At 39.5% G+C, this 20,508-nt stretch overlaps 2 protein-coding genes across 2 annotated transcripts in view; one reads left to right on the forward strand and one right to left on the reverse strand.

The window, feature by feature from the left end:
* psmd1 (proteasome 26S subunit, non-ATPase 1) overlaps positions 1 to 8,324 on the forward strand; it is an 89,240-nt gene extending 80,916 nt beyond the window's left edge. The window contains exons 20-25 of the mRNA XM_073843920.1: positions 5,357 to 5,526; positions 6,750 to 6,842; positions 6,952 to 7,038; positions 7,124 to 7,324; positions 7,637 to 7,800; positions 8,146 to 8,324. Of these exons, the coding sequence (XP_073700021.1) occupies positions 5,357 to 5,526; positions 6,750 to 6,842; positions 6,952 to 7,038; positions 7,124 to 7,324; positions 7,637 to 7,783 (698 nt within the window). The 3' untranslated portion in view covers positions 7,784 to 7,800; positions 8,146 to 8,324. The remainder of the gene's footprint in view (positions 1 to 5,356; positions 5,527 to 6,749; positions 6,843 to 6,951; positions 7,039 to 7,123; positions 7,325 to 7,636; positions 7,801 to 8,145) is intronic.
* Positions 8,325 to 16,092: 7,768 nt separating this feature from the next.
* The window catches only part of acap2b (ArfGAP with coiled-coil, ankyrin repeat and PH domains 2b), an 88,542-nt gene continuing 84,126 nt past the window's right edge, over positions 16,093 to 20,508 (reverse strand). Inside the window, exons 21-24 of the mRNA XM_073843906.1 lie at positions 19,033 to 19,142; positions 18,818 to 18,928; positions 17,393 to 18,737; positions 16,093 to 17,283 (exon numbers count right to left, since the gene is read on the reverse strand). Of these exons, the coding sequence (XP_073700007.1) occupies positions 18,590 to 18,737; positions 18,818 to 18,928; positions 19,033 to 19,142 (369 nt within the window). The 3' untranslated portion in view covers positions 16,093 to 17,283; positions 17,393 to 18,589. The remainder of the gene's footprint in view (positions 17,284 to 17,392; positions 18,738 to 18,817; positions 18,929 to 19,032; positions 19,143 to 20,508) is intronic.

Consider the following 20,508-nt stretch of genomic DNA (forward strand, 5'->3'; position numbering starts at 1 on the left):
CCAGTTTAGGACTAGCATAAACCAGTTTAGGACCAGCACATGACCAGATAAGGACCAGTTTAGGACCAGCATAAACCAGTTTAGGACCAGCACATGACCAGATAAGGACCAGTTTAGGACTAGCATAAACCAGTTTAGGACCAGCACATGACCAGATAAGGACCAGTTTAGGACTAGCATAAACCAGTTTAGGACCAGCACATGACCAGATAAGGACCAGTTTAGGACTAGCATAAACCATTTTAGGACCAGCACATGACCAGATAAGGACCAGTTTAGGACTAGCATAAACCAGTTTAGGACCAGCACATGACCAGATAAGGACCAGTTTAGGACTAGCATAAACCATTTTAGGACCAGCACATGACCAGATAAGGACCAGTTTAGGACCAGCACATGACCAGATAAGGACCAGTTTAGGACTAGCATAAACCATTTTAGGACCAGCACATGACCAGATAAGGACCAGTTTAGGACTAGCATAAACCATTTTAGGACCAGCACATGACCAGATAAGGACCAGTTTAGGACTAGCATAAACCAGTTTAGGACCAGCACATGACCAGATAAGGACCAGTTTAGGACTAGCATAAACCATTTTAGGACCAGCACATGACCAGATAAGGACCAGTTTAGGACTAGCATAAACCATTTTAGGACCAGCACATGACCAGATAAGGACCAGTTTAGGACCAGCATAAACCATTTTAGGACCAGCACATGACCAGATAAGGACCAGTTTAGGACTAGCATAAACCAGTTTAGGACCAGCACATGACCAGATAAGGACCAGTTTAGGACCAGCATAAACCATTTTAGGACCAGCACATGACCAGATAAGGACCAGTTTAGGACTAGCATAAACCAGTTTAGGACCAGCACATGACCAGATAAGGACCAGTTTAGGACTAGCATAAACCATTTTAGGACCAGCACATGACCAGATAAGGACCAGTTTAGGACTAGCATAAACCAGTTTAGGACCAGCACATGACCAGATAAGGACCAGTTTAGGACCAGCATAAACCAGTTTAGGACCAGCACATGACCAGATAAGGACCAGTTTAGGACTAGCATAAACCATTTTAGGACCAGCACATGACCAGATAAGGACCAGTTTAGGACTAGCATAAACCATTTTAGGACCAGCACATGACCAGATAAGGACCAGTTTAGGACTAGCATAAACCATTTTAGGACCAGCACATGACCAGATAAGGACCAGTTTAGGACCAGCACATGACCAGATAAGGACCAGTTTAGGACTAGCATAAACCAGTTTAGGACCAGCACATGACCAGATAAGGACCAGTTTAGGACTAGCATAAACCATTTTAGGACCAGCACATGACCAGATAAGGACCAGTTTAGGACTAGCATAAACCATTTTAGGACCAGCACATGACCAGATAAGGACCAGTTTAGGACTAGCATAAACCATTTTAGGACCAGCACATGACCAGATAAGGACCAGTTTAGGACCAGCACATGACCAGATAAGGACCAGTTTAGGACTAGCATAAACCATTTTAGGACCAGCACATGACCAGATAAGGACCAGTTTAGGACCAGCACATGACCAGATAAGGACCAGTTTAGGACTAGCATAAACCATTTTAGGACCAGCACATGACCAGATAAGGACCAGTTTAGGACTAGCATAAACCATTTTAGGACCAGCACATGACCAGATAAGGACCAGTTTAGGACCAGCACATGACCAGATAAGGACCAGTTTAGGACTAGCATAAACCAGTTTAGGACCAGCACATGACCAGATAAGGACCAGTTTAGGACTAGCATAAACCATTTTAGGACCAGCACATGACCAGATAAGGACCAGTTTAGGACTAGCATAAACCATTTTAGGACCAGCACATGACCAGATAAGGACCAGTTTAGGACTAGCATAAACCATTTTAGGACCAGCACATGACCAGATAAGGACCAGTTTAGGACTAGCATAAACCAGTTTAGGACCAGCACATGACCAGATAAGGACCAGTTTAGGACTAGCATAAACCATTTTAGGACCAGCACATGACCAGATAAGGACCAGTTTAGGACTAGCATAAACCATTTTAGGACCAGCACATGACCAGATAAGGACCAGTTTAGGACTAGCATAAACCAGTTTAGGACCAGCACATGACCAGATAAGGACCAGTTTAGGACTAGCATAAACCATTTTAGGACCAGCACATGACCAGTTCAGGACCAGCGTAAACCAGCATAGGACCAGCATAAACCAGTTTAGGACCAGCACATGACCAGATAAGGACCAGTTTAGGACTAGCATAAACCATTTTAGGACCAGCACATGACCAGATAAGGACCAGTTTAGGACTAGCATAAACCAGTTTAGGACCAGCACATGACCAGATAAGGACCAGTTTAGGACCAGCATAAACCAGTTTAGGACCAGCACATGACCAGATAAGGACCAGTTTAGGACTAGCATAAACCAGTTTAGGACCAGCACATGACCAGATAAGGACCAGTTTAGGACTAGCATAAACCATTTTAGGACCAGCACATGACCAGATAAGGACCAGTTTAGGACTAGCATAAACCAGTTTAGGACCAGCACATGACCAGATAAGGACCAGTTTAGGACCAGCATAAACCAGTTTAGGACCAGCATAAAGACATTTTAGGACTAGCATAAACTAGTTTAGGACCAGCATAAACCAGTTTAGTACCATCTTAAACCAGCATCCCAGCATCAAAACCTATCTAATCAGCATATGCTTTTTTTTTTTTTTTTTTTTTTTTTTTTTTTTTCCAACAGGGAAGCTACTGTGACAATTACTTAATAAGCAAAAAATACAGAGCACACAGAAATATTCGAGTGTGACATTAGGATGTTTTTAACCCTGTTGTAAATAACAAGCATATGCTGGTTAGGTAGGTTTTGATGCTGGTTTTAGCTGGTTTAAGCTGGTCCTAAAATGGTTTATGCTGGTCCTGAGTAGGAGGGACCAGCACATGAGCAGCTAAAGACCAGCTTAGGACAGGCATAAACCATTTTAGGACTAGCATTAACCAGTTTAGGACAAGATTAAACAAACATCTCAGCATCAAAACCTACGTTTGACGTTAAAATGTGGCTAATGATAGTTTTCTAAAACACAAATGGACCGTGCAAACAAACATTGGGTAATTGACTTTTTAACATTTGTCTTGATAGTTTTTGGTATTGTATTAATGATTACATAACATTTATGATCAATTTGTGTTGCTTTAGAATTTAGTCAAATACAGGTAAAGGTGTTTTATTTTAATAAGTCCACTGCTTAATATCTGGAACAGGCTACAGTAGTCAACTTTTGAAGTGGGTCAAAACCTTTTATCAAAGTTATCCCATAACAAAAAACAATAACCGTTCTTGTCTTAAGCCAACTTTGATACTTTTTTTGATCCATTTCAAATGTTGACCACTATACGTCAAGGACATTCCTATGCTGCCTTAAAATGCCATCTATGTAAGCACCTCACTAGATTTAAATAGTAAATGCATTAGTAACTATAGGCCACTGAAAGCTTTTGAAGCTAATTGAAAATTGCAGGGTCTGTTGAAATTACAACGAAGTCTTTCTTAATTTGGCTTGATTCATTACCTGGTTTGGCAGAGAGTTTGAACTCTTGGCTAATTGGTTGTCAGAAATGTCGTAACATGTTTTAAGTCACTGTAGTCAAAATAAACAGTACAGGCTATAATTTCCCTACGCAATTATAGTAGAGGCCAACAGGAAACTTGCGTCTGATAATTTAATGGGCTGTGACAGAAGTATGCTATTTTCTGCGATGCCTTTCATTCTGAGCCAAATCGATCCTCTAAACTGATGATACCATACATCTCCCCATTTATCTTCCTTAAACGTGCATTGTTACGGATATATCCACACCTCTTTCCGGCCTGGCACTCATCCGTCACTCCTGTTATTGTCTGCTCATTAGGCAGTTTGAGGGTGGAGCAGTCTTTGGCTTTGACCTTCACATCATGTCCTATTAATATCCCAATCCAGTATCAGCTCCATTGGCTGTACACCTCGACAGGAAAGGGCAATTAGAAAGCTACATTTGGTAGTTAAGATATCACCAGCGCAGACATACGGCATCCTCCTTTCAGCATTACATTTGCGTGGCCTTTGCAACATTAAATAAAGCACATTATAATATTATCAAATCAAAACTAGAATCCAAGAGGAGTCCTGTTTAGCAAGACCTTTAAATATAAGCATAACATCTGGTCCACAATGTCTTTATCTGGTCACAAATGCGCTTTATTGGACTGATGAAGAGATACACTCACCTATTGTATTATGAAGCTTGAAGGAGCCAGAACAATTTTTAATATAACTCCCGTTGCATTCGTCTGAAAGAAGGAAGTCATGTACACCTAGGATGCCTTGAGAGTGAGTAAACATTGAGCTAATTTTCATTTTGGGTGAACTAACACTTTAAGATACTTTCCCACCGAAGGAACCTCTTCATAGTTCCTACAACTATTAGCGGAATTACCCGCTTTCTGGCGTGTTCACACCCCAGGAACTAGAAACCGTTTTAGTTATAGGATCTCTTCAGAGTAGGGTCTAAAACAGTTCTATAGGAACTATTGGTGACATAAGTGTATGCTGATTGGCCAAATGGATATAAAACACAGGCCATGTGAAAATATTTCTATATACACCACGAACATGGAAACTAGCGATAGAGGCATTTAGCTACCTGTTGTCTGCAGCGTTGTGTTCCTTTCTCAGCCTCGATGATATATACCACTGCAAGTTGTCAAAGAAGATTTAGTTAAATTTTTAAATTCCATGATCGTTATCATGAAACCAGCTCCGAGTTGTTGACGTTTGTAATTGCTGTGAATAAAGGCTTCGCTGTTGGCAGCTTCAGAGTTCCTGCTGCTGGTGCAAAAGCAACCAGTAAAATGACCTGAGTGGGAAATTGGTTCTCTAGGAACCACCATGCTGGGTAGTTCTTAAAACTACGTGGTGAAAAAGCCCTTTTATTCTAGCCAGAAAACACCTACTCAAGGTGTGGTCTCATTTACCACTGGTGGGCAAAATCTAGCCATTACATTTAGTTATCTGCATGTTCTGGAGTTTCGTATAAGGGAGAAAGATTTCCCCATGTGGATTTCACTCTTGTTCAAGTTGGTCATACAAATTTATTGTGTTGACCAAAAGAAAGCTGCTTGGTTTAAATATGAGCTGTGAGTGGTTCTTAATGGATTGCTACGCTATTGACAGTGGACCTTTTTGTCAAAGTTATGCTAATGAAGAGTCTGGTTGGAGTTTCTGAGGACCTTGCTAATACTCCTAATAATCCTTCTGATTCTTCTCAGGTGGACGCAACGTGACAATCTCTCTGCAGTCACGCACGGGCCACACCCACATGCCATCTGTGGTGGGTCTGTTGGTCTTCACCCAGTTCTGGTTCTGGTTCCCGCTCTCTCACTTCCTGTCTCTGTCCTTCACACCCACGGCTATCATTGGCCTCAACAAAGATCTGAAGGTAAGAAGGAAATGTCTTCTAACCCATAGGTCTTCAACTCGCTCCTGGGGGACCCACTTTTCTGCAGATTCAGCTAGTCAAGGTCTTCGGGATCACTTGAAAAGTCACAGGCCAGATGTGTTGAAGCAGGTTGGAAAGAACTTTTGCAGATAAGTGGGTCCCTAGGAGCAGGGTTGAAGACCTATGTTCAAACCCTGGGGTGTCCAACCCTGTCCTACAAAGTTCAGCTCCAACCCTGATCAAACACACCTGAACCAGCTAAATAAACCCTTAGGTAGCACTTGATAATTGAAGAGAGCTGTGTTTGAGCAGGGCTGGAACTAAAGTCTGCAGGTAGGTAGATCTCCAAGAACAGGGTTGAGCACCCCTATTCTAACCTATAGAGCAGATGTCTCCAACTCTGCTACTGGTGAGCTACCATACTGCAGATTTCAGCTCCAACCCCAATCAAACAAACCTGAACCAGCTAATCAAGGTATTTAGGGTTACTTGATAATTACAGATCGGTGTTTCGGAGCAGGGTTGGAACTGAAGTCTGCAGGACAGTAGCTCTCCAGAAGCAGGGTCGGAGATCCCTGCAATAAATCACCACAGTGCGACCTTAAAATGGGATACTTTGCTCCTATACAAGAGAAACAGTTGTTGTAGGATATTTTTATCTCCTGCATTAGTGTGAGAAATGTTCTAATCCCCATGTATCCAGCATGGAGCCAAACCATTAATCCATGCAAGAGGAACTAGCAGCATTGGTAAAGCAGTTTGTCCAGGAATGTCCAATCTTGGCTCCAACCCCAGTTAAACACATTTGAACCAGTTAGTCAGTCTTGAGGATGTTTAGAAACTTGGTAAGTTGGAGCTAAACTCTGCAAGATGTTGGCCCTTCAGGAGCAGGTTTGGACACTGTTAAAAGTAGGTGAAGCTGATGCTACCAAAATGGTCCTCTTCATTGCTTAAGGCATGTGTACTGCATGCTAGAGGAACCCATTTTGCTTATACTCTCAAATAAATAGTTCTTTGTTCAAACCCCAGTGAACTTGGTGGCAGCATCCTAACTGTCATTGAACCTCCCATGTGACTTGTTTGGGAGGCTGTCAACCTTTCAAACTTGTTTGACATCAACCTATTCCTAAGGGAACGGCGTGATAATAGACAGTAGTAAAACAAATGCACTCTTGAAATCTACACTTCTCAATTTGCTTCAATAAGATCTGTCCTGTTAACAGATGCCGAAGGTGCAGTATCGATCCAACTGCAAACCCTCCACCTTTGCCTACCCTCCGCCTTTGGAAGTGCCAAAGGAGAAAGAAAAAGAGAAGGTCTGTTTGAACCCTTATACTATGAACTCTCAATCTGATACCAAAAACCAATGTTCTTCAACTAGTCCCAAATATCATTGCTTCATTTTTCCTGCTGTTCTTCCGTCAGGTCTCCACCGCTGTTCTGTCCATCACAGCTAAAGCCAAGAAGAAGGAAAAGGAGAAGAAAGAGAAGGAGGAGGAAAAGATGGAAGTGGTATGCATGCCCTACAACACTTCCAGAAACCCTACGCATGTCGTGCACTGCAGAACTTAAGTGATTTGGTCTTTATCTGATGCAGGAAACACAAGCAGAGGCTGAGAAAGAGAAAGAGAAGAAAGACGAAGAGAAGGAGAAAGAAAAAGAAAAAGAAAAAGAAAAAGAAAAGAAAAAAGAGCCCGAGCCAAACTTCCAGATGTTGGAGAACCCAGCCCGTGTCATGCCAGCCCAGCTCAAGGTCCTCAACATGCCCGAAAGCTGCAGATACCAGCCCTTCAAACCTGTGAGTGGAACTCCTTTAATTTAGGCCTGTTGCAAATGTTTGACAGTTTTCGTCTGTAAAACCACTCAAGCTGCCAATGAAAGAACCTCTTCAGAAGACATTCGCCTGATGGCTTCAATTAAACAGCGTTAAGAGCTGTGGTTTAGTCCTCAGAGGTCAGCTGGCGTAAATCCAGCCCTTTTTGTTTTGCACTTTAGGAGACTTCAAAAGCCATTCTGGATTTTTTTTTTTTTTTCCGTTAAACAAGACTTCTAGACTTTTCGGGCTGTTACGCTATATAGTAATGCCATTCGTCCACATTGTCGCCCCCAGTTACACACAGGTGGAATCATCATCTTGAAAGACACCAGTGAGGAAGAGGAGGAGCTTGTGGAGCCCGTGTCCGCTCACGGTCCTAAGATTGAGGAGGAAGAACAGGAGCCAGAGGCCCCAGAACCTTTCGAATACATAGATGAGTGAGATGTGCCACCCTACAGGTACTTACTCTACAAGAACAGAACCACATTGTTAAACTAGGTTTTTTCACACACTTGCATACTATTATCCTTGTTTTATGGCCAGTTTATTCTCTCCATATGGTTCAAAGTCTTAACTTTCTGTGGAATGTAAGCAATAAGAAAAGCTTGCTTGCCTCACACTGTACAGATATTCAAAAGCACGTACCTGACATCTGGAATCTTAGAATCTTTGTCCATGCGAAAATTCCAAATGAATACATCAAAAACAAACATTCTAATAGCGACCTTTAAATGATTTCAAATGGTTGTAACTTAGCACAGCTTGTGTACTGATCATTTTTCTTTTCTTTTGTTTTTTTGCAGGTGGTGTTATGACTTTTGCGTGTTCACAGCATGCACCGCTACATGTCTACTCAAAATGCCCACCCCTTTTCCTTTTTTACGTTGTTTCCTCCACTTGGCCTGTCATGGCCACTTGAGGGATGTTTTACATGATGATGGTTTTCAGTCATTATACAATAAAATATATATGTTGAACATGAGATTTGGTGCTTTTATTGTGGTGGATCTATGCAATTTTGGAATTGATCAAACTGTTATACTATTGCCAGTTATTATGTTGTACTATTTTAAACAGCATCATTTAAATCCATACATGCAAAATGCAGGATATAAAACAAAATGGTTAAGACACAAAAGTGGTTAATGTAAAAAGTATAGAAATCGTGGCCATTTATTGAGATTTTAATGTAAAAGGTAAACATTTTTAGTTAAACAGGGATCATAGTACAAGATGTTTGAAGAGCTTTAAGTACTTGAGTTTTACTTTTTGAAATTTAAGGCCTGTAAAAACCCTTGAAAATAGCAATATTCCTGAAGAGGCGGTACTTGACAAGTGCTTGAATTATTAAAAGACAATGTATCCATACAATAATTGTTTAATTTTTTCATTAAATATATCTTTTTACGCAATTCAAAAAACATAATACCTTTTTTTGCTTATTTCATTCAATGTCATACAACTAGTGAGCTAAGCCAGTAGTAGTACTTGCAATGTAGTGTAAACATGGCTGAAGACATGAAAAGAGAGATGAACACAGAAAACCGATGAACCAAATCAATTGAGTCATTCACGCTGGATTATTAGTGTATCTTTATTTGTTTAAGTGAGATTTCTGAAGTCCTTGGAAAAAAAATAGTGCTTAAAGTTTTTGAAAGTCACATTTTTTCCTAAGACCATCTTTTCCTTTCTCAGTTTACACAAACTACAATTACAAAAGGAAAACCAAATGCCTAAAGGAAATATCAGTTCACTCACATCATCGTACGAGAAGCGACATCAATCATAGTGACAGTATTTTCTTGAATAAAACAAACCACCTTTTTCCATATACTGTATATCCCAAGGTGCTTTCTACAGAATCTTCCAAGTGACTGTTTTTAATGGTATGTGGTCGGAGGTGTTCCACTTACCTAAACTGACTGGAGGAAGCATTTAGTCACACTCTTCTTCCCACTGTTCACTATATATGCCCTAAAAGGAGAAGATTTTTGTCAAGGCGCTAATTTCCCGTACGTCTTTACAATGTGGGTGGGATACTTTGGACTTTGACTTCAGGAAAATTGGCACGCTTCCGGAAAGATACTCGTATATCATTTATATTTCCTTGGAATTTAGGTTCATGTCTCAGAATCGCTATCACTTTTGGGAGTCTAGGATCTTGACCTTGAAATAGGCCTACTCTTTTTAAAGAGAATGCTGCATCTGTAAATTCTTTCATAGCTTTTTCAAATATGAACAAGAAAATGTTCCATAGTTCTTTTAAGGACCTTGCAACACAGACCCCAGATATCATCGGCCTCTCTTAATGAACCGTGCTCTTCTAAACTACATTTAGAAGAATCCGGCCAAGTCAACATCCACTGGCCTGAAAGTTCAACATCATAGAAAAGCAGATGAAACCACTACATTATTACACTTTATTACGTGCCGACATCTGTCCTTCATTGCCGTTTCTACAAATATAACCATAAAAGGTGATGTGCATCTGCTGGGGCAAAAGACTCATCTAGCTATGACCCTAAAGGGTCAAAGCGAACACTTAGAGAATGGCATGTCCTACCAAGTACGATTGTTGGTGAACAAATACCTCTATCGCTTTTTGCCGTGAAGTCACAGTCTGTTGAAGCCGCACTGATGACAACGGATGGCAAAAGCGAACCTCTTTTTGTTCGGTCAGTCAACGAAATATCCAGAGTAGTGTTGGAGAAACGTTTATGACGGGTGTCCAGGCACTGGAGGTGGTCGGGAGCCTACTGTTTGTTGTACTTGCTGGGTGCACTGATGGACACGCTGGCTGGCCATTTGAACTGGGGACAGGGATGAATGTTATGACTCCTTGAGAGTCAGGGAATTTGTGGATCTTGGCAAGAATTGCGGAACATCATAAATACGAAGCTGTAATGGAACACAAGGGTTGGACCAATGGGAATAGTAAAAGTGACACTATGGGACCAAGTTACAAGGACCTGCAGGATTTGCAATCTGTTTGTTTGAAAGGCCCGACTTGGTGGATCGTAACTCTGCTCCACCAACAACGTGAGTTTATCAAACAATGGACGATGCCAAGTTTGAAACTTGTTTAGAAAGTCCTTTTTGTAAATTTGGTTTGTTCCTAGCACGGCTTTACCTTAACTTTGAGAGGCAAACCAGTTGGGTCGTTTTTCAAACCATCCTCTTGTTTGACAGTAAACTGTTTGCTCCCATGGTGGCGTATCTATAGTGCCCACATCCCATGAGCTATGCCAAGGGAATTGAGTTTATATACAAGATGAACCTAGCTGATAAGCTTCTGTTTGCTCCCTAGCTCAGTATTACACTCCTAAAAATAAAGGTTATTTATTGGCATCAATGGTTCCATGAAGAAACTTGAACGTCCATGGAACCTTTCAAATGCAGAATAGGTTCTTTATAGCTGAAAAAGTTTCTTTAGATTTTTTAAAAATGTTCTTCAAAATGGTTCAAGAACTTCACTGAAAGGATCTTTGGAGAACCAAAAATGGTTCTTCTGTGGCATCACTGCCAAAACAACCCTTTGGAGCCTTTATTTTTAAGAGCGTAAGGTAGTTTCTTATTTGTAGCCAATTGCATTTTAAAAACAAGTGCATGTGAAGCTTGGAGAATGCACCATGAAATGTTGATATCTTCAGTTTCAATGCCACAGTGTATTCTAATTTGTTTACAATATTCACATCTTAGGGAACTATGTACCAGGTTTTTTGCAGACCACCAGGCCAAAAGTAAAATGACTAGCAAGGTTTGATTCAGTGTGATGATACAGTACAGACCAAAAGTTTGGACACACCTTTTCAATTTTCATGACTATGAAAATTGTAGATTCACACTAAAGGCATCAAATTATGAATTAACACATGTGGAATTATATTTAATTCTATATATACTTCTGCACAACACAACTGATGGTCCCAACCCCATTTATAAGGCAAGAAATCCCACTTATTAAACCTGACAGGGCACACCTGTGAAGTGAAAACCATTTCAGGTGACTACCTCTTGAAGTTCATCAAGAGAATGCCAAGAGTGTGCAAAACAGTAATCAAAGCAAAAGGTGGCTACTTTGAAGAACCTAGAATATGACACATTTTCAGTTGTTTCACACTTTATGTATATAATTCCACATGTGTTAATTCATAGTTTTGATGCCTTTAGTGTGAATCTACAATTTTCAGTCATGAAAATAAAGAAATATTTGGTTCAAAGGTGTGTCCAAACTTTTGGTCTGTACTGTACATGTGTTTAAAGATAAACGTACATCTATATATTTTCTTGTTAGTTATATAACCGGATAAGGAAGTGTTGCACATTACAGTGACCTATTAAATTTACAACTTGTTGTGGTGACTGAAAAAACAGTTGCTTGGTTTGGGTTTTGACTGAGCAATGACCACAAAAGTGTTTCCACTAATCATCCAGTCGCTTTCGAAATGCGTTTCATTGGGTCTCTATGTCCAGTGTTCTCGAATTAAAATAAACACATCCAGACCAGACCCTGCCAAGAAACTTTGGACAGCGATAGACTCTCGGGCCGTCTGTTGATTGAATTAACCTCCACAACAGAGGCTTCTTGTGTTGGTCAGGGTCTGGGCTAACCTGTCTGACTTTTCTCTTTGAGCACAGCTGGAAGCCAGATTCACTGTCATGGATTCAGTAGATTTTCCAGCCATTCGCTGGCGAAGCATTGAGGTGTGGTTGACGAGACCCTTGGGACTTTGCTCTTAAAAGTGTCTCCACTGGAGAGAACGACTACAAGGGCCTCCCTATTCTGGGAAGTCAGAATAGAGTAACAGAAAAGCAATGCGGGTGAGTTGGCTGAATGGATGGTATAGGCCAACAAACAACCACAATTTTCCAGCCATTAGGTGGACGATTGTGGTGTCAAAGTATTTTGCTGACAACTCCCTTTCATGCGAACTTCATTCATCATTACAGTCTAAGGCATAATCCCACAAAAACTGTTTGGATTCTCCATGCTTGCATGCTAAATGTGAACTCTTCAGTCAATTCTTACTGGTCAACTTCTGGAAAGAAGAGAGAAGACTTTGGTTCATTAGGCAAAGAACTCATTAAGCCGAGAGGTAGAACAAATACGGGCCGTGAAAATGGTTTCCACTTGATGTTACTGCTAAGTAGGCTATGACAGAGTTTGGCTTCTTGTGTTTCCGAATTGAAACATTAGCATTCACAATCTCATGTTTAACTATGTAAAACTTTGAATTAAAACTAACAGTTAACTCTCCTGGATCTCACGAGGACAGCTTGGATACTACAATCAAACAGATTACTTTAATGGAGCTTGGCGACTTTGTTTTTGTGCAAATCTATTTTTTATGGAGGGAAAAGGACTCAAGCAGTGGCTCTCCATCTCTCTGTGGGAAGCCAACCGCAGATTTTCTCTCCACCGCAGAGCAAGAATGGCTGCCTGGAAGATGCTCGGCACTAGCTTGAATAAAATTAAATGATTTTATCATCTGACAAATCCCCACATGGAAATGATGACACATTATTTTATATACTGTCAAGTCAACCACTTTTAAATCCATTTCACATGTCTTGATTTGTTTTGTACGCTAACCCTTCCCAGGCCACAGTTAATGTTTGATTTTACGAATCGCTCAATGCAATATTTTTTTTTGAGTGCATCAGTTCAGCGATTTCAGGAAAGGAATAACTTGGCACACCAGACAGATGGGTCACCCTGTTTCAAAAGTAATGAGGAGCTGAGGTTTCCTTCTGTGTCAGTTATTGGACACCAAATGACTGGAGGCAGTTCAGCCTTCAAGCAAGATCAGCCTTGCCACTGTTGCAGCTGTTTCAAGCCAATGGAAAGGGTACACATCTGGCAGAGGCCCAGCAAATTATTGAAAAACCATGTTGGGTGAAACCTCTCATGATGGTTTAGAGCAGGTATGGGCAATTTGTGTCTTGGAAAGCCATTGTACTTCAAAGTTTTATCTTCATTCAGAATTAAACACACCTGCCTGTAATTTTTTTAGGTAATCGTCAAGACCTTGGTTAGTTTTTTCAAGTGTATTTTATTATGGATGAAGCTAAACTCTGGGCTGGACCAGACTGGAATTGCCCATACCTGCTTTTAAAAATCCAGGTGAGAAACCTTTGGACTTCTGGAGGTGCTCTTCAATTCTGGTCTTTCAGGGCTGGGCAACTTCGGTCCTGGGTGGACACTGTACTGCAGAGTTTAGCTCCAACTCTAATTAAACACACCTGAACAAGCTAATCAAGGTCTTCAAAGTCCCTAGAAAGCTACAGCCAGGTGTGTTTGATTAGGGATGGAGCTAAACTCTACAGGACAATGGCCCTCCAGGACTGAAGTTGCCCATCCCTGGTTTTGTTCCAACCCTGATCAAACCTAACTGTGATTTCCTAGTATTCTTGAAGACATTTTAGCTCAGGGGTGTCCAGTCCTGCACTTGTATGGCCACCTTCCAGCAGAGATTAGTTCAAGCCCTAACTGAACCAAATATCAGTGTCTTCAGGATCACTAGAAAGTTCTAGGCAGGTGTATTGGAGCTGGTTCAAGACCTTGAAGGGTTAGAGCTATAGTCAAACCTTGACAATCACCAAGAGGGGTTGCAAGGATTTTCAGGTCTACATCAGCAGTAGCCAACCTTGCTCTTAGAGGAGGGGTTTGCCTCAACACACCTGCCTGGAAGTTTCTAGCATGATTAGCTGGTTCAGGTGTGTTTAATTAGGGTGGGAGGTTGGCTACCCCTGGTCTAGCAGTGTTTTCCAGTCATGATCTCTCTAACCCAGGGGTGTCCAAACTCGTTCCTGGAGGGCCGGTGTCCTTTGGAGTTTAGCTCCAACTTGCCTCAACACACCTGCCAGGAAGTTCCTAGCATGTCTAGTAAGAGCTTGATTAGCTGATTTAGATGTGTCTAATTGGGGTTGGAGCTAAACTCTGCAGGATACCGGCCCTCCAGGACTGAGTTTAAGCTCCCTTGCTCTAACCTGACACACACATTTGTGGTCTGGGAGTCTTTACTAATGAGCTGAATCAGGTGCAGTTGATTAGATAGACATCTAACATTTGCAGTGTTGAGGGCTCTCCAGGACCATGATTGGGAACCACTGGTCTACATGACCTATAGCTGTGTCCGGAGAGCCACAACAATGGCTGTCCCAATTCAAATGCTCATTCAAACGTAGCTTTAAAAATGCCTCCTGTTTCCTAGTCCATTGAGATTACAACATATGGATCCCTCACAGCCCAGACTTCCCTAGAGTCCATGTGTGATGACAGGAATTTTTTTTTGAGAAAAATGCTGGTGTGACTTCAAAGGTAAGTATTGGGTTTCAAATGTTATTGAATACTGTACCTAATGTTCCAAAACATTTTAAGTGGTATAAATGTTGCCATATCTTACTAAGATGCAGTTTTATAGATAATGTATACTTAACATTTTTTTTTAAAGTCCAATTTATACTACCACTCCTCCAAGCTAAAACCAGGGCTCAACAACTTTGGTTGTGGAGGGCCACTGTCCTGCAAAGTTTAGCTCCAACCCTAATCAAACAGCACCTGCCTGTAGCTTTCCAGTGATCTTGAAGACATTGATTAGCTTGTTTGGGTTTGTTTGATTAGGGTGGGCACTAAACTCTGCAGGAAAGTGGACCTTCAAAACCGAAGTTCCCCAGCCTTGGGCAAGACCAGGGGTGCCCAAACTCGGTCCTGGAGAGCCGGTGTCCTGCAGAGTTAAACTCCAACTTGTCTCAACACATGTGTTGGAATGTTTCTAGTACACCTAGTTAGAGCTTGGTTAATTAGTTTAGGTGTGTCTAATTGGGGTTTAAGCTAAACTCTTTCCTTAAACAACTGGCTCTGCCCAGTTTAGCTCCAAACCTAATCAGACACACCTAGTCCAGCTAATTAAGGTCTAAGATTACTAGAAACTTCAAAGCAGGGGTGAGTTGGAGCTGGTTCTATCTAAACTCTGCAGAGCTGTGGCCCTCCAGGAACTGAGTTTGAGGCATATGCCCTATACCCTCCAGGACCCAAGTTGAACAGCCCTGGGCTAGATTCCCATTTTTAACAATGCTGGTTTGACATTTCCAGTCTTCAGAGAATTACTCTAAATAATTCAGCCTCCGAATAATCACACAGTTAATGTGGGATAGTAGTTGTACACATTAAATATTAGTCTATGCCTTCTGAAAAGGAAGTCCAGACAATACCTTCTGGCAATGATCCTAAATACATTTCTCATTATGATGACTATTTGAATAACTTTCAAGTTTCAACTTTCTAGTTTGAGACAATTCAAGTGACAATAAGTCAGACTAACTGAAATAAGCCTGGCTTATTTGGTAAACTTGTTTTATGGAACACCCCCCAGGAGTCCTCAGTCCTGGAGATCCGGTGTCCTACAGAGTTTAGCTCTAACTTGCCTCAACACACCTGCTGGGAAGTTTCTAGTATGCCTAGTAAGACCTTGATTTGCTGGTTCAGGTGTGTCTAATTGGGGTTGGAGCTAAACTCTGCAGGACACTGGCCCTCCAGAACCAAATTTGGGCACTCCTGAACAAGTTGCAATAGTTTTAGTCTTCCACCCTTTTTTGTGCATTACCTACTAATGAAACAAATTTCAAGGAATGGCTTCCCTGAAACATTAAGTCACCATTCACTTTGGCTTAAACCTAGCAATATCCATAATGCATGGCATGAGTCACCTTATTTTACAAGGTTTATAAATAAAGCTCCTGAAGCAGTGTGGCGGGTAAAGTTCTAAGTTTATATAAGAGCACGATATGAAAAGGTGAGTCGGTGCACAGCTGGCAGGGGCATGAGGTCACCCCGTCATGAGCGACTGAACAGCTGCTGTGTTTTAGAGAGACAGCGCCAGTGTTTACATAACAATCAGCCTCTGCCGCGGAGCTGTGCCTATTACAAACATGGCAACCCTGCTGCATGGGAGACTTCTTCATGCAATATGATAATGTAAGGTAGAAATGAGATAGTTAAGACCACTGGGTTTTAGACTAGAAAAAAAAAAGATTAAATTGTAGAGAAAACAATTTATAATATATTTTGAGCTATTTTCAGTCAGACATCAAAGTGGATAAAATAATCTTAAAAACCGCACGGATCATACAGAGATGATTACAGAATGCGTGCAAGAGGGAAAAGCACAAAATCAATGCGAACCAGCTTATTACAACAGTTGAAGTACCACAAAATAAACTTCCCAGCCCAAGATGACGTATGTACAGAATATACACAATTTACACACTGTGGTAGGAGTATGTCTAACTTGTATACTATTTGAACATGTTAGGAAAGTGGGGTGTTCATGCTAACTTAAGTTTTAAGATTTTCTGAAACAAGAATATTAAAGTAAATGCGATGAAAGTATACATTTTGAATTGATATGTAAACGTAAATGATTTGTCCTTGCTGTACAATCATGCAATGTACTAACATACTATTTAGCTAAAAATCCTCATTTATCAAACAAGCAGAATGAATGTCTAAATCATTTACGAACACCAAAATGCATTCGCGTTTCATAAATGAAAAGTCCTATGGCTCAAGTATTACATTACTCTTTTTCATCATTTCATCCAATGGATCCATTAATTAAACCCTATGTGAAACAGTTTTATCTACAATTACAATAAAACTCAACTCAACTGGTGTCACCCAGAATGTCACGTGGGCAACAACTGATTTCATTAAAATTAAAAAAAAACATCAACTAACAATGAATACATTTTATATTACAGACAATAGTCTCCAGCTAATCCGATTTGGAAAAATCCCAAAATGCAGTTATGAGGAGGTTGTCATGGTGTGATATACCATCCAAAATCTGCTCCTTCCACTCAGTAGCGGTTGAGTTTTTCTGGATCGTTCGATGCCATCTGAGAGAAGTCTTGAAAAATGTCCTGGTAGGTTTCATCTCCTATAAAAAGAAAACAGCTCGATTATGGAGGAAGCATAACGTGCGCATTTACCTGCATCAACTATATCAAAACTCACAGAGACACAGACACAGAGAGACGAGCTCATACCTGTGCTACTTCAGAGCAGAAACTCAAGAGAACAGCAGGAGAACGCAGGAGCGAAGAAGGAAATGCAGAGGTGAAAAGCACAAGACACCAAATGATGCATATGAAGTATTTATTGACCATTGATCTTGCTCGACATCTAGCGTGTAGTAGCAGATAAAACACATTTTGATGCAATATTGTCAAGCGTGAAAGAAACAGGTTCTGGGTTCAATAGGAGTTACATGAGATACAGATGTGGGGCAGTTGTGGAGCAATTACCACATAAAATAACGATCAGGGAGAAAGAGAAACGAAGCAGATAAATGAAAAGAGCTGCTCAGAAATAACAGTATATGGCATCTTCCTGGTGTGCAGGGTCTATTATTCATGACTTTATTTTTCCCTGCATATTAATAAACCTGAGACTCAGCTTTTAGACCGCTATGAGAGATTGCATTTACATCTGATGCTTAAGTGTGCAAGGTTTTGTTTAGAAGAGATTTAAAATAAGAGGTAAACACCTTTCGCCAAATTAAGCTGAAGAAAATAAAACCCTCTTAAATGGACCTCTAGCAGCGGGGCGTAAAGTCCAGCTTTACTGCGCCCCTCTGTGGCTGATACCAGTACTGCAACTAATTTGGCACATTCATTTAATCTAAACGAACAAAAAATGCACTTATAACGACATTCAGACTGTCTAATTCCTCTTGTAATAAAGTCTAATTACATAAAATATTTAGCTGTTTCGCAAAAACTATTAAATACAACTTGTATAATAGATTTTCAATACAGTTATTGTTAACAAAACATGCATTCATAATTATCAATATATCATCTATGGCCAAATACAGCGTTTGTACAGACGTGCTACATCTTTATAGATGTAATGTTTATAAACACACTGATTATATTTAGACACTTTCACTTTCTCAAGTGACAAATATCAGGAATGTACTGTTTGGGCCGAGTTTTTATGACACTACTCTTACACACTGACAGTTTTAAGACAAACAAACACACACACACACACAATGTAAATAAGGTGTATTTTTACGTCACTCTTTGACTTGTTCCAGCAGTAACGTCCTATTATTGTTCGCTATGCATTAAAATACTAGACTAGATGAACCCAACCTGGGGCCTAATGAAGCTCAGCTTCATGTGATATCTGTATACATTCAGTTATTCTGTGCATTTGCTACCAGTTTTCGGCATATGTTAGGAGTCTCTGAGCTGCAAGTTAATGAATTCTTCCATACACTTGCGATATTGCATTTCAGTTGGGCTGTTAGAGTTATATAGACCTGACTGACTATACAGACCCTCAGATTCGCGCATCTCCTCGTTCATCTTGGCCAGGCGAAGCCTGTAGACACAGAACCACATTAAACCGTTAACATTTTATGCCTTCTTTTTCACAAGGTACAAACAGAAATGGGAACTCACAGCGTGACAATATCAGCGTTTGCTGCCTCGACTGCGACTGAAAGCGGCGTTTGATTCTTTACGTCTGCTGCGTTCTGATTGGCTCCCCGCTTTAGAAATAAACACACTTGCCTGGAAGAGAAACAATATTTATATTTAGAACTTTAAATTAAGAGATCAAACTAAGAAATGTATATATTATATATAATACGAGCTGTGTGTTGAGCAGAACTAACCCAGTGTGGCCCAGGATAGTGGCGTGATGTAAAGGTCCTCTGCCCAGATTGTCCTGCTGGTTGACACTCGCTGAATTCTGGAGCAGGAACTCACAGGTGACCAGAGACCCCTGATATTCAAACACAGGTGATAAACACATCAGATGCTGTCATAAATATGAAGTCAAAATAAAACAGCAGTCAGAATTAACATTTCTGTAATGTTTTGTATTGAAACCAGGGCCATTTATTATTTGAAGGTGAAGCACTTATTATTTTAAAAGTAAAATAACCTATTGTGCATAATTAGTTGTTTTAAGTCGACAACACGAAAAGCAAAACAAAGCAGAAGAACAGCAAAATAACAAATGATACAAAGTGAAATACAAAACAGAAGCAAATTTTAAAAAGCATAATACTACACAAAACACTAAATTAAAACCGAAAATATCACAGAAAAGAAAAAAAAAAAAAACATTAATAAAAGAATAAATAAATAAAAAAATCAATGCACACACAAAAACAAAACACGAGACAGTAAACAAAAAGAAAAAGAAAAAAAAGAAACTAAAAAAAATGATAAAACAAAACAAAAAACTAATACTAAATGAAAAACTAAAAAACAAAAGAAAGAGAAAAACTACACAAAAGATGAAAGAAAACAAACTAAATAAAACAAAAAAACAAAATCTAAAAACACTAAACCGAAGAAAACTAAAACAAAAGAAAAGAAAAGACTAAAAACACAATAAAACAAACTAAACAAAATAAAAAACTTAACACGTAACACAAAAGACAAAAAAAAACTAAAAACACAAAACTAAAAATAAACAAAACACAAAAGAAAACAAAAACTAAATGAAAACCTACACAAAAAAACAGAAAACAAAAAATGAAAACAAAAGATAATGCTAAATGAAAAACTAAAACACAAAAGAAAAAAAAAACTCTAAACACAAAAGACAAAAACAAGACAAGAAAACAAAAACTAAAAAACAACAACAAAGAAATCACAAAACAACACTAAACAAAAAACAAAAACAACATAAAAAAAAGAAATAAAAAACAAAAGAAACTAAAAAAACACAAAAGAAAACAAAAGTAAAAATTAAATCACAAAAGAAAAAAAATCAAAAACTAAAAACACAAAACAAAAACTAAATGAAAAACTACACAAAAAAAACAAACTAAACTAAAAACAGAAAACAAAAACTTAAAAAAAAGAAAAGAAAAAAACAGAAGGAAACAAAAGCTAAATGAAAAACTGGAAAAAAAAATCACAAAACAAACAAAAAAACTACACAAAAAACAGAAACTAAACAAAACTAAACTAAAAAAACCAAAGAAATCACAAAACGACAAAAGAAAAACTAACAAAAGAAATAAAAAAACGAAAGAAACTAAAAATCACAAAAGGAAACAAAAGCTAAATGAAAAACTGAAAAAAATCACAAAAGAAAACAAAAGTAAAAATTAAACAAATTACAAAAGAAAAAA

This window comes from Garra rufa, chromosome 7 (genome assembly GCF_049309525.1).
Source record: "Garra rufa chromosome 7, GarRuf1.0, whole genome shotgun sequence".
Classification (NCBI taxonomy): domain Eukaryota; kingdom Metazoa; phylum Chordata; class Actinopteri; order Cypriniformes; family Cyprinidae; genus Garra; species Garra rufa.